Source organism: Xiphophorus couchianus, chromosome 12, assembly GCF_001444195.1.
Source record: "Xiphophorus couchianus chromosome 12, X_couchianus-1.0, whole genome shotgun sequence".
Classification (NCBI taxonomy): domain Eukaryota; kingdom Metazoa; phylum Chordata; class Actinopteri; order Cyprinodontiformes; family Poeciliidae; genus Xiphophorus; species Xiphophorus couchianus.
The window spans coordinates 20,812,410-20,826,886 of NC_040239.1; the positions used below are offsets into that span (position 1 = coordinate 20,812,410).

The 14,477-nt window shown below is 38.3% G+C and overlaps 1 protein-coding gene across 1 annotated transcript in view; it reads right to left on the bottom strand.

Annotated features, from left to right (window-relative positions):
• The window catches only part of adgrv1 (adhesion G protein-coupled receptor V1), a 115,428-nt gene that overhangs the window by 37,541 nt on the left and 63,410 nt on the right, over positions 1–14,477 (bottom strand). The window contains exons 79-88 of the mRNA XM_028033867.1: positions 14,194–14,457; positions 13,579–13,696; positions 13,289–13,460; positions 12,945–13,187; positions 11,246–11,653; positions 10,613–10,785; positions 10,254–10,500; positions 9,946–10,085; positions 8,100–8,260; positions 7,820–7,920 (exon numbers count right to left, since the gene is read on the bottom strand). Coding sequence (XP_027889668.1) covers positions 7,820–7,920; positions 8,100–8,260; positions 9,946–10,085; positions 10,254–10,500; positions 10,613–10,785; positions 11,246–11,653; positions 12,945–13,187; positions 13,289–13,460; positions 13,579–13,696; positions 14,194–14,457 — 2,027 coding nt within the window. The remainder of the gene's footprint in view (positions 1–7,819; positions 7,921–8,099; positions 8,261–9,945; positions 10,086–10,253; positions 10,501–10,612; positions 10,786–11,245; positions 11,654–12,944; positions 13,188–13,288; positions 13,461–13,578; positions 13,697–14,193; positions 14,458–14,477) is intronic.

Consider the following 14,477-nt stretch of genomic DNA (forward strand, 5'->3'; position numbering starts at 1 on the left):
ACCAGTGTTTAATAGGAGGGATGGCGTGATCACGGTAATGAGGGGTGTGTTGAGTCTGTAATGCACATAAGTTTTTCATGTGTGCCAAAGGATACAATTTTAGCCTTATACATCTGACTACATTCACATACTTATGGTGAATGTATGTGAATGTGCTTCTAGACTGCTTCTCTGATTAACTTTCTCCTTTCATATAAGGTGGAAAGCCGTGTCTCATTAGGTTTCCATACTCTTTTCCTTTTTGAGTGATGGATTGAAAAGTGCTCTGTGAGATGTCAGAAGACTGGGATATTGTTTTATAACCTATCATCACTGCTTTAAACGTTTCCACAACTTTATCCCTGACCTGACATGTTTTGCTCCTTGGTCTTCATGATCCTGTTGCTAAGACTCATGACTGATGTTTTCAGACTTTCCACTTGTAATTTTGTGTGTAAAGCACCGTTGTAAAATAACTAAAGGGGCGTGAAAACTCTTGCAAAGCAATGTAGATTACGAATGAAAGGTCAAGTAATTATTGATGACATTTCATTTGGAAAGCTGAGACTCAGATCTTTCAATCATAACTTTAATGTAAGGTAAACTGTCTCTATTGCAACTGTTCGCTGATGATATGCAAGAGTTCATACGGTTTAGCTTAATATTTCAACAGCAGTGGGATAACAACTGCTGGACTCTCCTACGTCATGTGGAATTAGAGGAAAGTGTATTTATTTTAAGGGTCACCAGCTGTTAGGACAACACACATTTGGAAACCTCCAAATATGTAACTTCCAGAGTCCAGAGGGGTCAGAGTGTTTCAATCCTCCTGATGGTTTAAAGACCAATAAGACAACCCCAGTGAAGGCCTACATGCAGCTGATGGAAGGGGAGCATATATTCTTAGAAGTTGAATAGATAAATCACATGGATTATACACAAACAATAACAAAAAATATACTGTTTGCTTTAGTTCAGACCAGCAGCACCTGGAGACATAAGAGGAAAAGAGAATAGCACATGGTATAAATATACATATGTCAAAAGACAGCAAATAATCTAATGCAAAAAGCAAACATTAGAGAATTGTACAGAAAATAAAGGCATGAAAGGCCAAATGAAAATACTTTTAAAGTGTCCTTTAAAAGTATTTCCAACCCTTAAACTTTTTCTTGTGCTTTTTTCCCCAAATAAACATCTGAAATGATTACTATGCATTTGTATTCAACCCGCTTGAGTCAATACTTTGCAGAACAGAATTATGTGGCTTTTACAGCTGCAAGTCTTTTGGGGATTTGCACATTTAGAGGTTGAAGGTTTTGACCATTATTCTTTGTGAAATATTTACAAGCTGACCACATAAAATTCTAATAAAGTACATTGAAGTCTGATGCTGTAATGTGACAAAATGTGAAAAAATGATCAGGTATGAGTTTTTTTCATGAGGTGCTACACTTTGCAAAGTTCAGACTCCTATCTCAACAAAAGGGAGAACAAGCAACGTCAACAGCAAGGAACAAGTAGGAACAAGGATGGTGCTGCTGATCTCAACAGCGCTGGATCAGACTGTGAGCAGATCAAGTCAGGACAACACTAAGCACCTGGCGTGCAGCTATAGCTAGTGAGAGCGTAATGTGAGTCTCCCAGGAGGCCATCTTCACCTCTCCACTGTCTTGTCTGCACACACATGCAATAATAAAGGGTCCTGAGCTCTGATACTTTATACCCTTCCATCATCTGCCAGCCAACAGCTCAGCCTGACAGACACGAGAGACCTTAGTACCGCAAGGACATTTTGTTTTGTTTCGCTGGTAGTGCAGAAGGGAACCATTGATACATATCATGATGTAGTAAGGAGATTTTAGGGGAGGGCATAAAAAGCTGTACCTGTCCTTCCACTTTTTCTTATTCTTGATGCTTTATTTTTGTACAAGCATAGATTTGATCAAAATAACGAGGCTCTCTGATGTCAGCCGGAGATCTGATAAAACCCAGACACTCTAACTCGCTCTGTTTATGGATTTAAATGGATTTGGTCATGACAGGAACATATAAACATCCCTGTAAAGCGCACTTGATGCTTGTGTTTACCTCATTTTCTGAACAAAAATGGTAAAGCTCAGTCACTAACTTTCCCGTTAGATAGCTGTGCTCATCTTTCTGGATGAAATAGTAAATAAAAACTTTTAGCAGTCAAACAGCTTTTATATTTTGCTCAGGAAGGGATACTGACAGTGGCTGATGTTGCATAAGAGTGAAAGAACCTGGTGTTGGGTTTGGCCATGCTTGGAGTCTGCAGATCAAACTTCTCAATGCTGGAGTCAGTTCAAAAACTAACAGGAAATCCTTAATAACAGGAAATAGGAGTCACTGAAACACCTCCCAGAAGCAGGAATAAAACACTGAAACCACTGGGGGAAACATTCACACACTACATGACGTGTGTGGCACTGTAATCACAATGGATGGAGTTTAAATTTTGTTCGGTTTGCAAGAGAGAGATACAGAGTAGATTTCCTTTCCCACAATAGCATTTTGTGGCTATACACCCACATTTCCATTTAATGTTTCATTAGCAGCTACAGACTGAAAGGTAAAGTGAGGTGCTGACAATAACACAAAATAAAAAAACATTTTTTGAACACTAAAACCTGTAAACCTATTCTGGTGTGTTAGTAACACAAATAGACGAACCAGAATGGACCAGTTCATTGGCATTCAAGGTAAACATGTATAAAGAGTCTTAAAACAAATTCATTGTTTAGTCAGTGAAAGCATAATCTCACACTAAAAGTGTAGAAAACCCCAAAGTGTACTTTGAACACAATTATTTGATTGTGAAATAGATATTTCATGTTAAAAAATGCATTTCATTAATTTGGAATATGCATCCCAATGAGGCTCATTTATCAATTGGTTCTGGAACATGAAAACCTTAAAGTGCATTAAATATACTTTACATTACGTCCACATTTCTTTTTTACAATGTGTTTCTAGTGATCTCATGTAATATTCTAATCTTAAATGGGTTTTCATTGGCTGCAGGTGGAAATCCATAATTAACAGAGGCTTGAAAACATCAGCTTGTGAATAACCAATCCAATATTAATTTAATATTTAACATAATTGAAATCTTTGAAATTCACGGACATTTTAGAGAACATCTGAGGAACTCAACAGGCTACTCTTTGGGGTTTTCAGCAAGGTAATCAAAAAGGAAAATAGAATAAAAAGTAAATATTACATTTCCAGTACATCACAAGTCTTAAAAGGCTGAATATTTTATCAAAAACATGACTTTAGCAGAAACCTTTTATTATGAATTAGTTTGTGGTTGATCATACTTTTCTGATTTAACATGTTTCATGCTAAAACCCTGATTGTTGTTGCACCAACATATTTGATATGTGGGATTAAGAAGGTCATAAAGATTTACAGAAAACGAGAACATTTACCGTACACACTACATACAATTTACTCTGGAACCGATGTAACATAACCGATTCACAGATCGGTTTAATATTCTTCTGTCTCCATCTCTATAAGCGTTGCCATCTTCTGCTCTTGCTTGTATTCATACTTCTTATTATTTCCTAATAATAATCAACCCTGTAGCTCAAGGCCTGAGATGCTTCCTAACTCATCATTGGATAAGGTTGCGAAAGGCCATGCAAAATAAAAAGAGGACAATTTTATTTAAAAACAATTCAAAAATAATATAGAAGAACCCTCCAAGGGTTTTATTTCATCAAATTTCAAATGATTTAAACTCTTATGGTCTCAGAGAGAAAACGGATATCAATCCTGTTCCCTCTCTGTGGCTATAGCTGTTGGAGACATACAATAATCTTAATGGCAGTTCAAATTTTTTCCACACACAGAGGACAGAGGCAGTGAATAACTCCAGTCACCACATAAGGAGAGGCCTCTTTGTCACAGGCAGGGCTGGAACAGAAGCTGACCGTTCAAACCAGGAGTAAAGTATTAACGAGGCCGAAGACCGGAAGTTCAAGAGACAGTGCTGTCATTGACTTCTTCTCTGTTATTTACATGCAGGGTCCTTTGCTTTCTTCACACTGGAAAATCAAGGCATGGTTCATAAACAAGAACTACAAAAACTGGACTATGATCCGGCAATGATAGGTTATTTAGACTAGTTGTGGTGGCAGAGTGAGAGCAGGAGCACAAACACTGTCGCTAGGTGTCCTTCGAAATCTTTCTGCTTTGGTTTTGTTAACAGAATGAACCCAATGAGAAGCAAAACATGTCTGGAAGTTTCTGCAGTGGAGCAATGCAGATAGACCTCTTGTTATTTCCAGAGACTAAAAAGCTCAACACTATTCAGACTCTTAGCAAATTTACCACATAGCTTCAGTGATCATTTCTCTAAACTGCACAGGATCTAAATTCAACATGGAAGCTCAAATAAATACAATACACTCTTACTAATATTTGAATAAATGGCCCTTAGCAAGCTGCAGTTGGATTATAAATTTCTGTAGCCATCAGCAAGTGTCTGTTATTGCAGGTGTAGCTCAGAGTGCTGCTACTGACAGAAATGGGAGTTTATTAAAACTACTTGGTTTCCTGGCACAGACTCTGCTTTTAAGCATTAAGCACTGCCCAAGTATATTCCATGAAAGGATCAGAGCATTACAAAGGTCCTCATTGAAGCTTAATAGTTTTATTTATAATTTTTCAAGTGTAAACCAGTGAAGTTGCTACACTTGGAGGTAGCTCATTATTAAATTCTACTTGGTTAGGGCACCAGTGTCACTGGCAGCAAAACGGGTCCTCAGAATGGTGCTTACATGATGGAAACCCTGTGGCACATGGTGATTCAAACCTTGCTTTCATTCTTGAGAACAGCAACAAAAGTCCTTCAGTGGTTTGCAGTTTATGGTTGTTCTTGAACATCCTGACCAATTTCTTTTCCGGGTGATTGTTTGGTTCATATGGTTCAGACCTGGACTACTTTGGGTGTTCCAGTAAAACAATCACCCTAAACACACATTAAAACTGGTTTTGAAATTGATAGACCAGCCTAACAATAAAATTGGAAACAACCTCATGGGAAAGCCTTTGTACTTAAAAGGCATGCCCATACTATGAAATCAAGCACGAACAATTCTGTCAAGCACAGCAGTCAAGTATAAAAGAAAAAAATCCAGCAAGAACTATGAGGACGGTTGATAGCAACTAAAACGTTTATGGTAGAGGTGCCACTGGTGAAGATACTCTTAAGAAATAGATGTAGGTACGACCATAAATTAAAACTTTTAACACATGCTCTTTAAAAAAAACATACTGTAAGTAATCACTGGATTATTGCTCTAATCTGAAAAACATTAGACTTTTAGACAATAATATTCATACAGATGAGTGTAGGGGATAAAAATCTTCGGTCATTTTACGGAGATTTAAGGAAATCAAAGCATTTTTAATTTTTTCACCAGTTCAAGTTCACAAATTTTCACAAGCAAAAAAATGACCTATTCCAAAAATATAAAAAGAAAACAAATCTGGAAGTGCAGGAGGAACAGTGACCAGCCTACAAGGATGACAGAATAACCTGACACCAGTGACAGCTGCTTAGCCAGAACTGAATGGAAACCAGGGAACGGCGAAAACAATACTGCATATACAAATTACCTACTGTGGGTTTGATTTAAATATAAAACGTATTTTCAAATCACCTATTTCATTTCCAAGACGAAGTGCAGAGATTGGGTAAAGGAACATGTGAGCTGATCTCTTATTGAGTACACCTGCACACTTGCAGCCATCATCGCTTCCAAATGATTGCTGACACGACTAGATGACCTCTTGAGGGGTCCACCTCATTAGGTGATAACACATTTAGCTGGAGCTCCAGCTTGTGAATCTGGACATTGAACCTCCCTTTCATTAACAGATCTTGGCTCGGAAGACGGAGAACTGCATTGAGACTGCTAAAGCATAAGCACAATAGAGGGGAAAGAAAGCCTCAAAGTACAGTCAAGTATTAAAGTGAGAGAAGGGGATGGAATTTTCCATCCAAAACCCTTTCAGGTTCAGGGGCTCTGACTGGGCCATAAACAGGTCAAGACTGTGGTGGCTAGCCCCTGAAGTCTACTTCAGAGCGTGATTGTGTTTGTCAACCAATGAGGACGGGGGGATCAGTGGAAAATTACCAGTCCCGCACTCACTCACGCACAGACGCACACAGTCACACACACACACGCCCATGCCCGCCTATACACACACACACACACACGATCAGAACCAGATGAAGGACTGACCTGTAGCTACATATCTATCTCACTCAATGGTTGCGTTTCTAATGGCCGCAGGTGCGGGGTGGACATGGCTGCGTTGTCAGGACGCAGCAGCCCGCAAACTGTGCAATTGATGATATGTGATGATGTGTGTATTCACATCCATGCACATTTCCAAGAAAAATACCTGTGAGATATCTTGCAGACCAAAGAGATGGCTTGGCAGCATGCATGTGTTTCTCTGTGCATGTGTTTGCTCTCATTCACTGTCTGTTTTTTGATTTAATTAGCGATTTGAAATAACATCAAAATCAAAACAATGATCATGATTTATTTACATCAGTAGCCTTTTGCCCGTAACCCCCTGCAGAAATATTCATTCCGCTGGACATTTTTCAGGTTTTGCTATGTTACAACCTTTAACTCCACCAATTATAGAGTACTTATTCTTTTTTTTTTTTCAATAAAAATTTGATAAACTATTTAGAAGCACCTTTTGCTCCAATAGAACCGTGATATTCCTCAACCAGATTTGCAGACACAATTCTTCTTTGAAAAATATCTCAAGTTCAGATTAGGTGGAGGTTGTATTTGAACATTGGGTTTCAAGCCTTTTCAGACTCTCAGTTGGATTAAGGATTTGGGTGGAACATTCTAACATATCAACATGCTTGATTTAATCTTTGGTATCTTTAATTGGCACCCCACTCTTAAGTTTTTTCCAGCCTCCAACCAGTCTTTATCCGCATCGCTGTTGGGGAATAATAAAAGCATTCCCACGGCATAAAGCCGCCACCACATGTGAGTGTCATTGGTCCCGATGGGGATGTGTGTTTAGAATAACGCACCTATTTCAGTTTTCCACTACAAATACATGTTTGGTCAAAAGATTTTATATTGCTTGAGTCTGATAGAAGCCCTTCAGTTAGCTATAAGGCTGACATGGATTGTGGCAAGCTTTAAAAGGGACTCTTAAGTGTCTCTCTTTCAGTGACAGCTTTCTTCAGATCTCACACAACAGCAAAATCTCCCACCTGAATTGTGAATCTCTGCAGAGCCTTCAGGGCGTTTTAACTGCTCTTCTGATTAACGCTCTCTTTGCTTGGCCCGTCAGGCCTCTGAAGTTGTGCTATAACCTTTCATTTTCAAATGTGAATTGAAGAATGCTCTGTGAGATAGTCAAAGTTTGAGATATTGTTTTTATCTATGCTTTAGACCAGGGCACAGATTTATCACTGTCCTAATTCACTAAAATTATCTAACAACTCCTTCACAAAATAATTGCTTCTATACTGAGCACATGGTTTTATTTATAGGTAGTGGAATAAATTGGCTGAATTGAAATGCACACAATCCATTTCACATTTATTTTCTTAAAACTTCAGACATGTACTATTTTATGTTAGTTTATCATATGGACTCAAAAGAAATGCATTGAATTGTATGATTGTAAAGTGTCAAAAATGGAAAAAAAACCATTTTTGAAAGGCATTGCATTTATCCTGCTTGTATCGACTTTGAAGGATAATACAAAAGTCAGGAGTGATTCTGTGTTAAATTAACTCAAAAAGCCAAAAAGTTACCTGAGTTCCAAGGCAGCCCACCAACATATGAGTGAGTAGTTTGGCAGCAAACATGGGAGAACGGGAGCACAGTACATGGGAGATGATGGCCAATGCAAACCCTAAAAAATGAAAAATGCATTGATAATTTATTACAACTTATTAAGACATCCATAGGGACCAATATGACAAATTAAACTCCAAACTAAAACCTGAATACAAGCCTTTAGTTGGAGCATATATGATTTATCTTTCACAGATGAAATATTTGAAAGAGAAATAAATAAACAGTCTTTCATACCTGAGATACAAATAAATCCTGATGCAAAGAAGGCCTCGTTGTAGGATGCAAGTGCAACAAACTCTGCATGTGCTGCATAGACAGACAAGTGGGAGCATGCACACTCCACATAACTGCCACTTTCCTTCACAACCCTGCAGTACTGTCCATCAGACGACCAGCTAGCAGAGAGAAGAGTTTAAGAGAGGAGACGAAGCAGGTTGAGATTACATGTTTCTTTATACTTTTCCCCTTTATATAGGATTTTTAGATCTCACCCACCTGAAAATAGAACTTAAAATATGTGTGAGTTGCACCAGGGGATTAAGATTTCTCAAGCAAAGAAAAAACTCTTGCATAACATGAAAAGGGTCTTAACAGTGATGAAAATCTAAGAAAATAGACAACATGTAAGTTTTTCCGATTTGTATGGGATTTACAGAAACAGCTAACTAATCATAATGGTTATTTCTTCTCAACATTTTGCTCTCTCAGCCTCGTTTATATTCTCTTCCCTTGTGTTTATTCATCCAAACAGCTTCACTGGCCAAACCAAACCTGCCAATTTTTAACTTGTAACAGCGTGTTCCAGCCAAGTGTTCCCATTCCACGCCCTAGAAATGTCCTCCAGAAACTGACTCCGAGTGGGAGGACACAGAGTGCAGCAGCTGGAATGTTCAAATATGAGAACAAAAAAAGACATGGAAACTCCTCTGGCCTTTAAGGAGCCTTAATAATAATAAGAGACTGAACTTGGACTTTTGACTGGTAAGGAAACTACCTTGTCACAAAATAAAAGTTAATAGCTCAGAAATAAAGAAAGAAGGAAATTAGAGCGGTTGAGGCAGTGAGAGCCGGAGTCAGTGACATCTAAGTCAGTCATTGCTGGCCATTTAAAGGGAAAATATCACAAAACATTGCTTTTTCTGTGCTTGGGAAAACAGTACATGACTTATCTGTGCAACTAAAGTCATAATTAAGTAAACTTTGGCGCCTCAATGGTGGGGAATATATGTCATTGCAGAGTGTTTATATGTGTAAGGGGGGGATGTAGAGCATGTTACACAATGAGCTCTGACTGAAAAAATCAACCCCTTCTATTTTGATCCTAACCCAGCTAAATTCATGCAGTTTACCTCATTTGGTCTTTGCTAATTTCTTTATTTGAAAAATGAAGACAGTGATCAATTGCAAATACACACCACATTTTTTCTGATTTTCACTAGCAAAAATAAAACCATACAATAGAGTTTTTAGTGAACACATTTTGGATGACTATAAGGGATATGAAAACATTTCTAAAGAGCTTTATATCCCAAATAAGAAATTCACATGTCATTTCCTGTTTTCAACTTTTTATTATAATTTGGTATAATTATAATGAATTATACCAAATAATTCATTATAATTATAAAACCAGCTGCCCACTGCCAAACTGTAAATGAGGATCTTAAACAGCCTAAGATTAAAACAAGTATTTTTTCTCTGGTTTCCTTAAGTGTGCTGAAATATGTCTTAAAGATGGACACCTTAACTTAAAGTAATAACTTCATATAAGCGATTTTAATGGAAATTTAAGCCTTTACAACCAATTTAATGGTAAATGGATTGAATTAATATACCACCTTTCCAGTCACATTAACTACTCAAAGTACTTTACACTACAGTCTCACACAATTATACACTGGTCGTCTTGGTCACATTGCAGGTCTGATTGCACAACAACTACTATACCACTAATATGAAAAGGTTCCAAAAAATGTTAATAGAGACTTGTTTTTTATTGTACCCTAAAGAAGTTAACCCTAATTGTGTGACAAACATACAGTATGTCTATCAGCACATGACTGATCACAAGTGTTTTCACCTTGCAGTGGTTTGGTTCCAAAGAAGGCACACAGATGCTCCTGGTTTAACTTGCTGACCAGGAGCGTTGACGCGATATATCACCTCATTGCCATCTTCTAGGGGTCGTGACCCTCTCTCCTGAAGACTAACTGAAAATACCTAAAAACAGAAGCAGCAGCAGCAGCAGCAGAGAGATCAGGGTCAGAGTCTAAACAATTAAGATATTTTATACTTTGGGACAATGCTGCCACCTAGTGTTTGAAAAGAAATCTTAAGTAAAATAGTTATCCGCATGAATGAGTTCAAATTGTGCAAGAAGTTTCCTACCTTCCCACTAACAGCTGTGATTGTATCATTGGTAAGAAACCAGTGTTCAGTTCTGAACTCGGTCAGCTGAATCCTGCTGAGGTTTCTGCAGTCTGCTGATGAGGCTGCTGGCACTGGCAGCAGCGTATCTGGAAGCTGGAAGAAGTCAGCATTACGGCCCCTGTATTTGTGTCCATTAATTTGGGTTGGGTACCACTGGAAGGCAGATATGGTCATAAATGGGCATTTTTCCATGACAGTACCCATTCTGTAAAAAATAAAATAAATAAATAAATAAAAATAGGAAACATTTCAAATATTACGGATTGTGATTGTGTATTTCTATAAAACACTGAGTTTTAATCATGTAAAACACTTACATCTCACACTGGAGATGAGAGATAAGGGAGAAAGCAAATCGCTCTGCCACCTCAGCAAGGTGACTGAGACCTCGGGTGTCAATACGGCTAGGATTGGCCAGGACACATAATAGGTCAAAGGTCAAATTTTGGCTGCTTGAATGCAGGGGAGTCCGCTCTGCCTCTGCTAGTACCTGCATCCAGAAACAAAACAGCTGGAAATACAACCTGATAAAAACAAATGAAATACTTCACAAACAATTATGTATGTTGAGTTACAATGATGTCTCTTTTCAGCGTCATTACACAAACACTCCAGGTTAAATGCAGTTACTAGCATCATGTTGAGTGACATTTGAAACCTTTTTACAATGAATATCTGTAATTCAAATTCTTAAATATGCACCCTTTTGCATAAAGTAGCAAGATGATTTTTTTTCTTATGGAAAGGAGCAGCAGCTCAACTCCAAGATCTCTTTGGATGACATTATCTCTAAGGACGAGTTCTTCCTCCATGTGGAAAAAGTTTATTTCAGCTGCTTGTGTCTTGTCTTTACCGGTTTATCAAATGGATTGTGTATAAAACAACTGGGGAGACAGATGAGTGGATGGAACTGTATTAATTATTACCCAGTTTCTACTGTGACCTCTTACCTTCCCAAGGGTTTCAAGAACAGCTGTCATCTGCTCACGAGAGAGAGCTGATGTGAATTTACTCTTAAGTTCTTGCAGCACCTGATTTATTATTGTTGGGTTGAGAGGCTGATGTAACGGATCTAACAAGCCCCACATAGACTGACTTGCTGCATTTGACACCAGAGTCACATTGGCCCGTCCAAACTGGGAGTGAACACTGGCTCCTCCTGAAGGACTGTACAGCTCCACCTGGAAGCGCTTCGGAGTGGGTGAAGAAGAGGCGAGGTCCGGCGTCAAGTAAATGTCTAGTGTTGTCACGTGGCTCCCAGGTTCAAAGGTTACTTGACCCTCTTGTTTAGGAAAATCCATCCCCGCTTTAGCAGGCCAGATGACATAAGGACCAACCATCTCTTCCTTGGTAAGTTCCTGAAGCAGAATGAAACATGTCTTTGACATTCAAAGAAACACTGTGATTATTACCAGTAATTATTAGAACTGCCTTTGCATCAGACTTTGCTTAAACGCACTTCTGTTGAAGAACAGAGCTCACCTAGTCCAAACTCTCTCTGTAATACTTGTTTATGAGACATACTGACCACACTGTATTATCTTTGGTGAAAGTCCTTCTGCACTACTCCTGGCTTTTATCATCCACATCCTCTAAGAGATGAAAGCACATCAGCAAATGTGACCGAAAGGTTTTTTTTTTTTTTTTTTTGGAGTAGACTAGAGACTGGCTTTAATCTTATATATCAAAAGCATTTACTTTGTATAGTACAAGTAATTGATCTGGGAGCAGACAAAACAAAACATCAACCTTCAGAAAAATGAAATTTTGGAGGTAAAACATGAGGAAAACTTTGGCTTTTTGAATTTCATGATGACTGGGAAACCAAACGCAGTGCAGTTTTTATCCACAAAGCGCCTAAACCCCACCAGCAGCTAGCAAAGACGTTGGGAGAAACATCAGAGACAGGCAGCACTGGAAGCTCTTCCACTGCTGCTGGTATTTAATATGAAATGACAGACCCGACACCGAACGGAAAACCAGACTCTGAACAACTGTTACTGGATCAGACACTACAACCTACATTTTGGATGTATTGGTTTTACATCTAAAAAATATATTTCTCATCAAATAAAGTCTATTGTTAAAACTAATCATGAATCCCTTTCAAAAACATATATGCTCATGAATCCTTGAGGGTTATGACATATTTTAAAATACAGTATTGTCTGTTACATGTTTGTGTCAGATGGTTTGGCTTATCCTTCTGCAGACTGAGGGACTAGTGCATTTTAATCACCAGGTGTATTTTGGTTAAGTTGCCTTCATGTCCTCAAACCTACATTCATCAGGAAAATCCATGTGGTTACACTTTTGGGCCCCAGGATGTTCTTTTGCTGTATGTACCAAAGGTTTGTACAGAGTTTGAAAAAAAGGAATTTAATTATGCATAACTGTATAACTGGAACTCTTTGTGGAATGACCTAAATATTCAGAACAACATCTGCTTGAACAATTTTTAAAGACTTCTAAAAGATTTAAAAGCAGTTAAATCTATCTGTGGATATTTAGTTGAAAACACTGAATATGTAAGCATAGTTTGTAGTATGTGGTTTGTCTATTTCATTTGTCATGTCATAACTTTACCAATACATTCCGAGTAGCATTTCTGGTAAATAAACCTTAGAAATAAAGTAGATGATCTCTTACCACTGTATGATACTGAAGAGTCATGGCTGAGGCTGTGCTCGCTTGCCTGTAGAGCTGTAGGCTGAGCCTTGTGTTCATCACAGTAGCGACTGGCAGTCTATGACCCACAGAGAAATACACGACACCTTGCGGATTGTCGCTCTCTGCCAAGGTGATGTTGGCAAAACGAGTTGTCTCATTGATGGAGGCACCAGATCCCACTTGATAAATCTCCACCAAGAACCAGACCTGGTATTCTGGTTCCTGGAATAAAGCAGATGTGTGACTCATAATCTTGAACATATTCAAAGGTGAAAAACACAAATAAAATGACACAATGCAGATTTTTGCTGAGGTTATTTTACCACGTCGTCCAAGACCTCCAGGATGAGAGCACAGAGGATCTCTCCTCTCCGACAAATCACCACTCCTGAAGTCTGCACAAGCTGTGAGGTTAGGTTGACTCCGTCTTTAACAAGGCTTAAAGATTCCTCATTGAAGGTAGCCCTCCACAAGACCTGCAAATCTTCAAAAGCTCTAAGCAGCAATAGAAAACACATTGTTCTTTATGAACAATAAATCAAATCCCAGTAGACGAGATTCATTTTTGGGCTTCGAATTTTAAAAACTCCATTATTTAACTTTATTTTATTACCTGTGTTTCTGTCTCTGTAGGTAGAGCAGCGCAGTTCTGTTCACTGAATCTTCGTCGAGAACTTGACCCATCAAGGAGCCAAAAGCAAAGCCTACAATACCGTTATGAAGGTCACTCCCTAATTTGGAAAGAAGGAGGTATTAAAAATAAAATTAGATTCAAAGAGAGCAGCAGATTAATAAATAAAATTAGAAAATAATAATTTAAAAAAACAATGATTTTAAAAGTATAACTTCAAGCCTAGATTATAAATTGTGGGCTATTTGGTGAAATCTTATTCTTCATTAGCGTGTCAATCATGGAAATACATGAAAAAGTGCAGCTTTTTGCCCTTTCCTTTCAGGAGTGCAAACAACAGCAAATGAGCTCATCCTTAATAAAACTGTAAATGCTCAATTATTTATACCACTAAATAATAACTTATGTCAAGATTATTTATTTGCACATGTTTGTGTCAGATGGTTTGGCTTATCCTACTGCAGACTGAGGGACTAGTGCATTTTAATCACCAGGCGTATTTTGGTTAAATACGCCTGGTATTTAACCAGGCGTATTTAAATTTAAAAAATACATTTTTTAAATTTATAAACAAGTGAGAACAGTTTTATGTTTTACCAAGGATAGTGATCTTTACAAATGATCCAAAGCCCTGGGACGGTCTGTCAGCGATCTGAGCTCCTCCCTCCGGATCACTGAGGTAGATGAAGAATACTTCCTGTCCCTCTGGCTCAGAGTCATCCAGGATGATGAGGACAACTTCCCTCTCTTTCTCGCCATCTTCCAAAGTCACTAGAGTGGACTCCAAGCGAAAGTCCTGCTCTTCCTTTGCAAGAGAACTGTCAGGCTCCAGAGTAAAAGGAGGACGTGTTGTACTTCCATCTGAGTAACATAACATATTA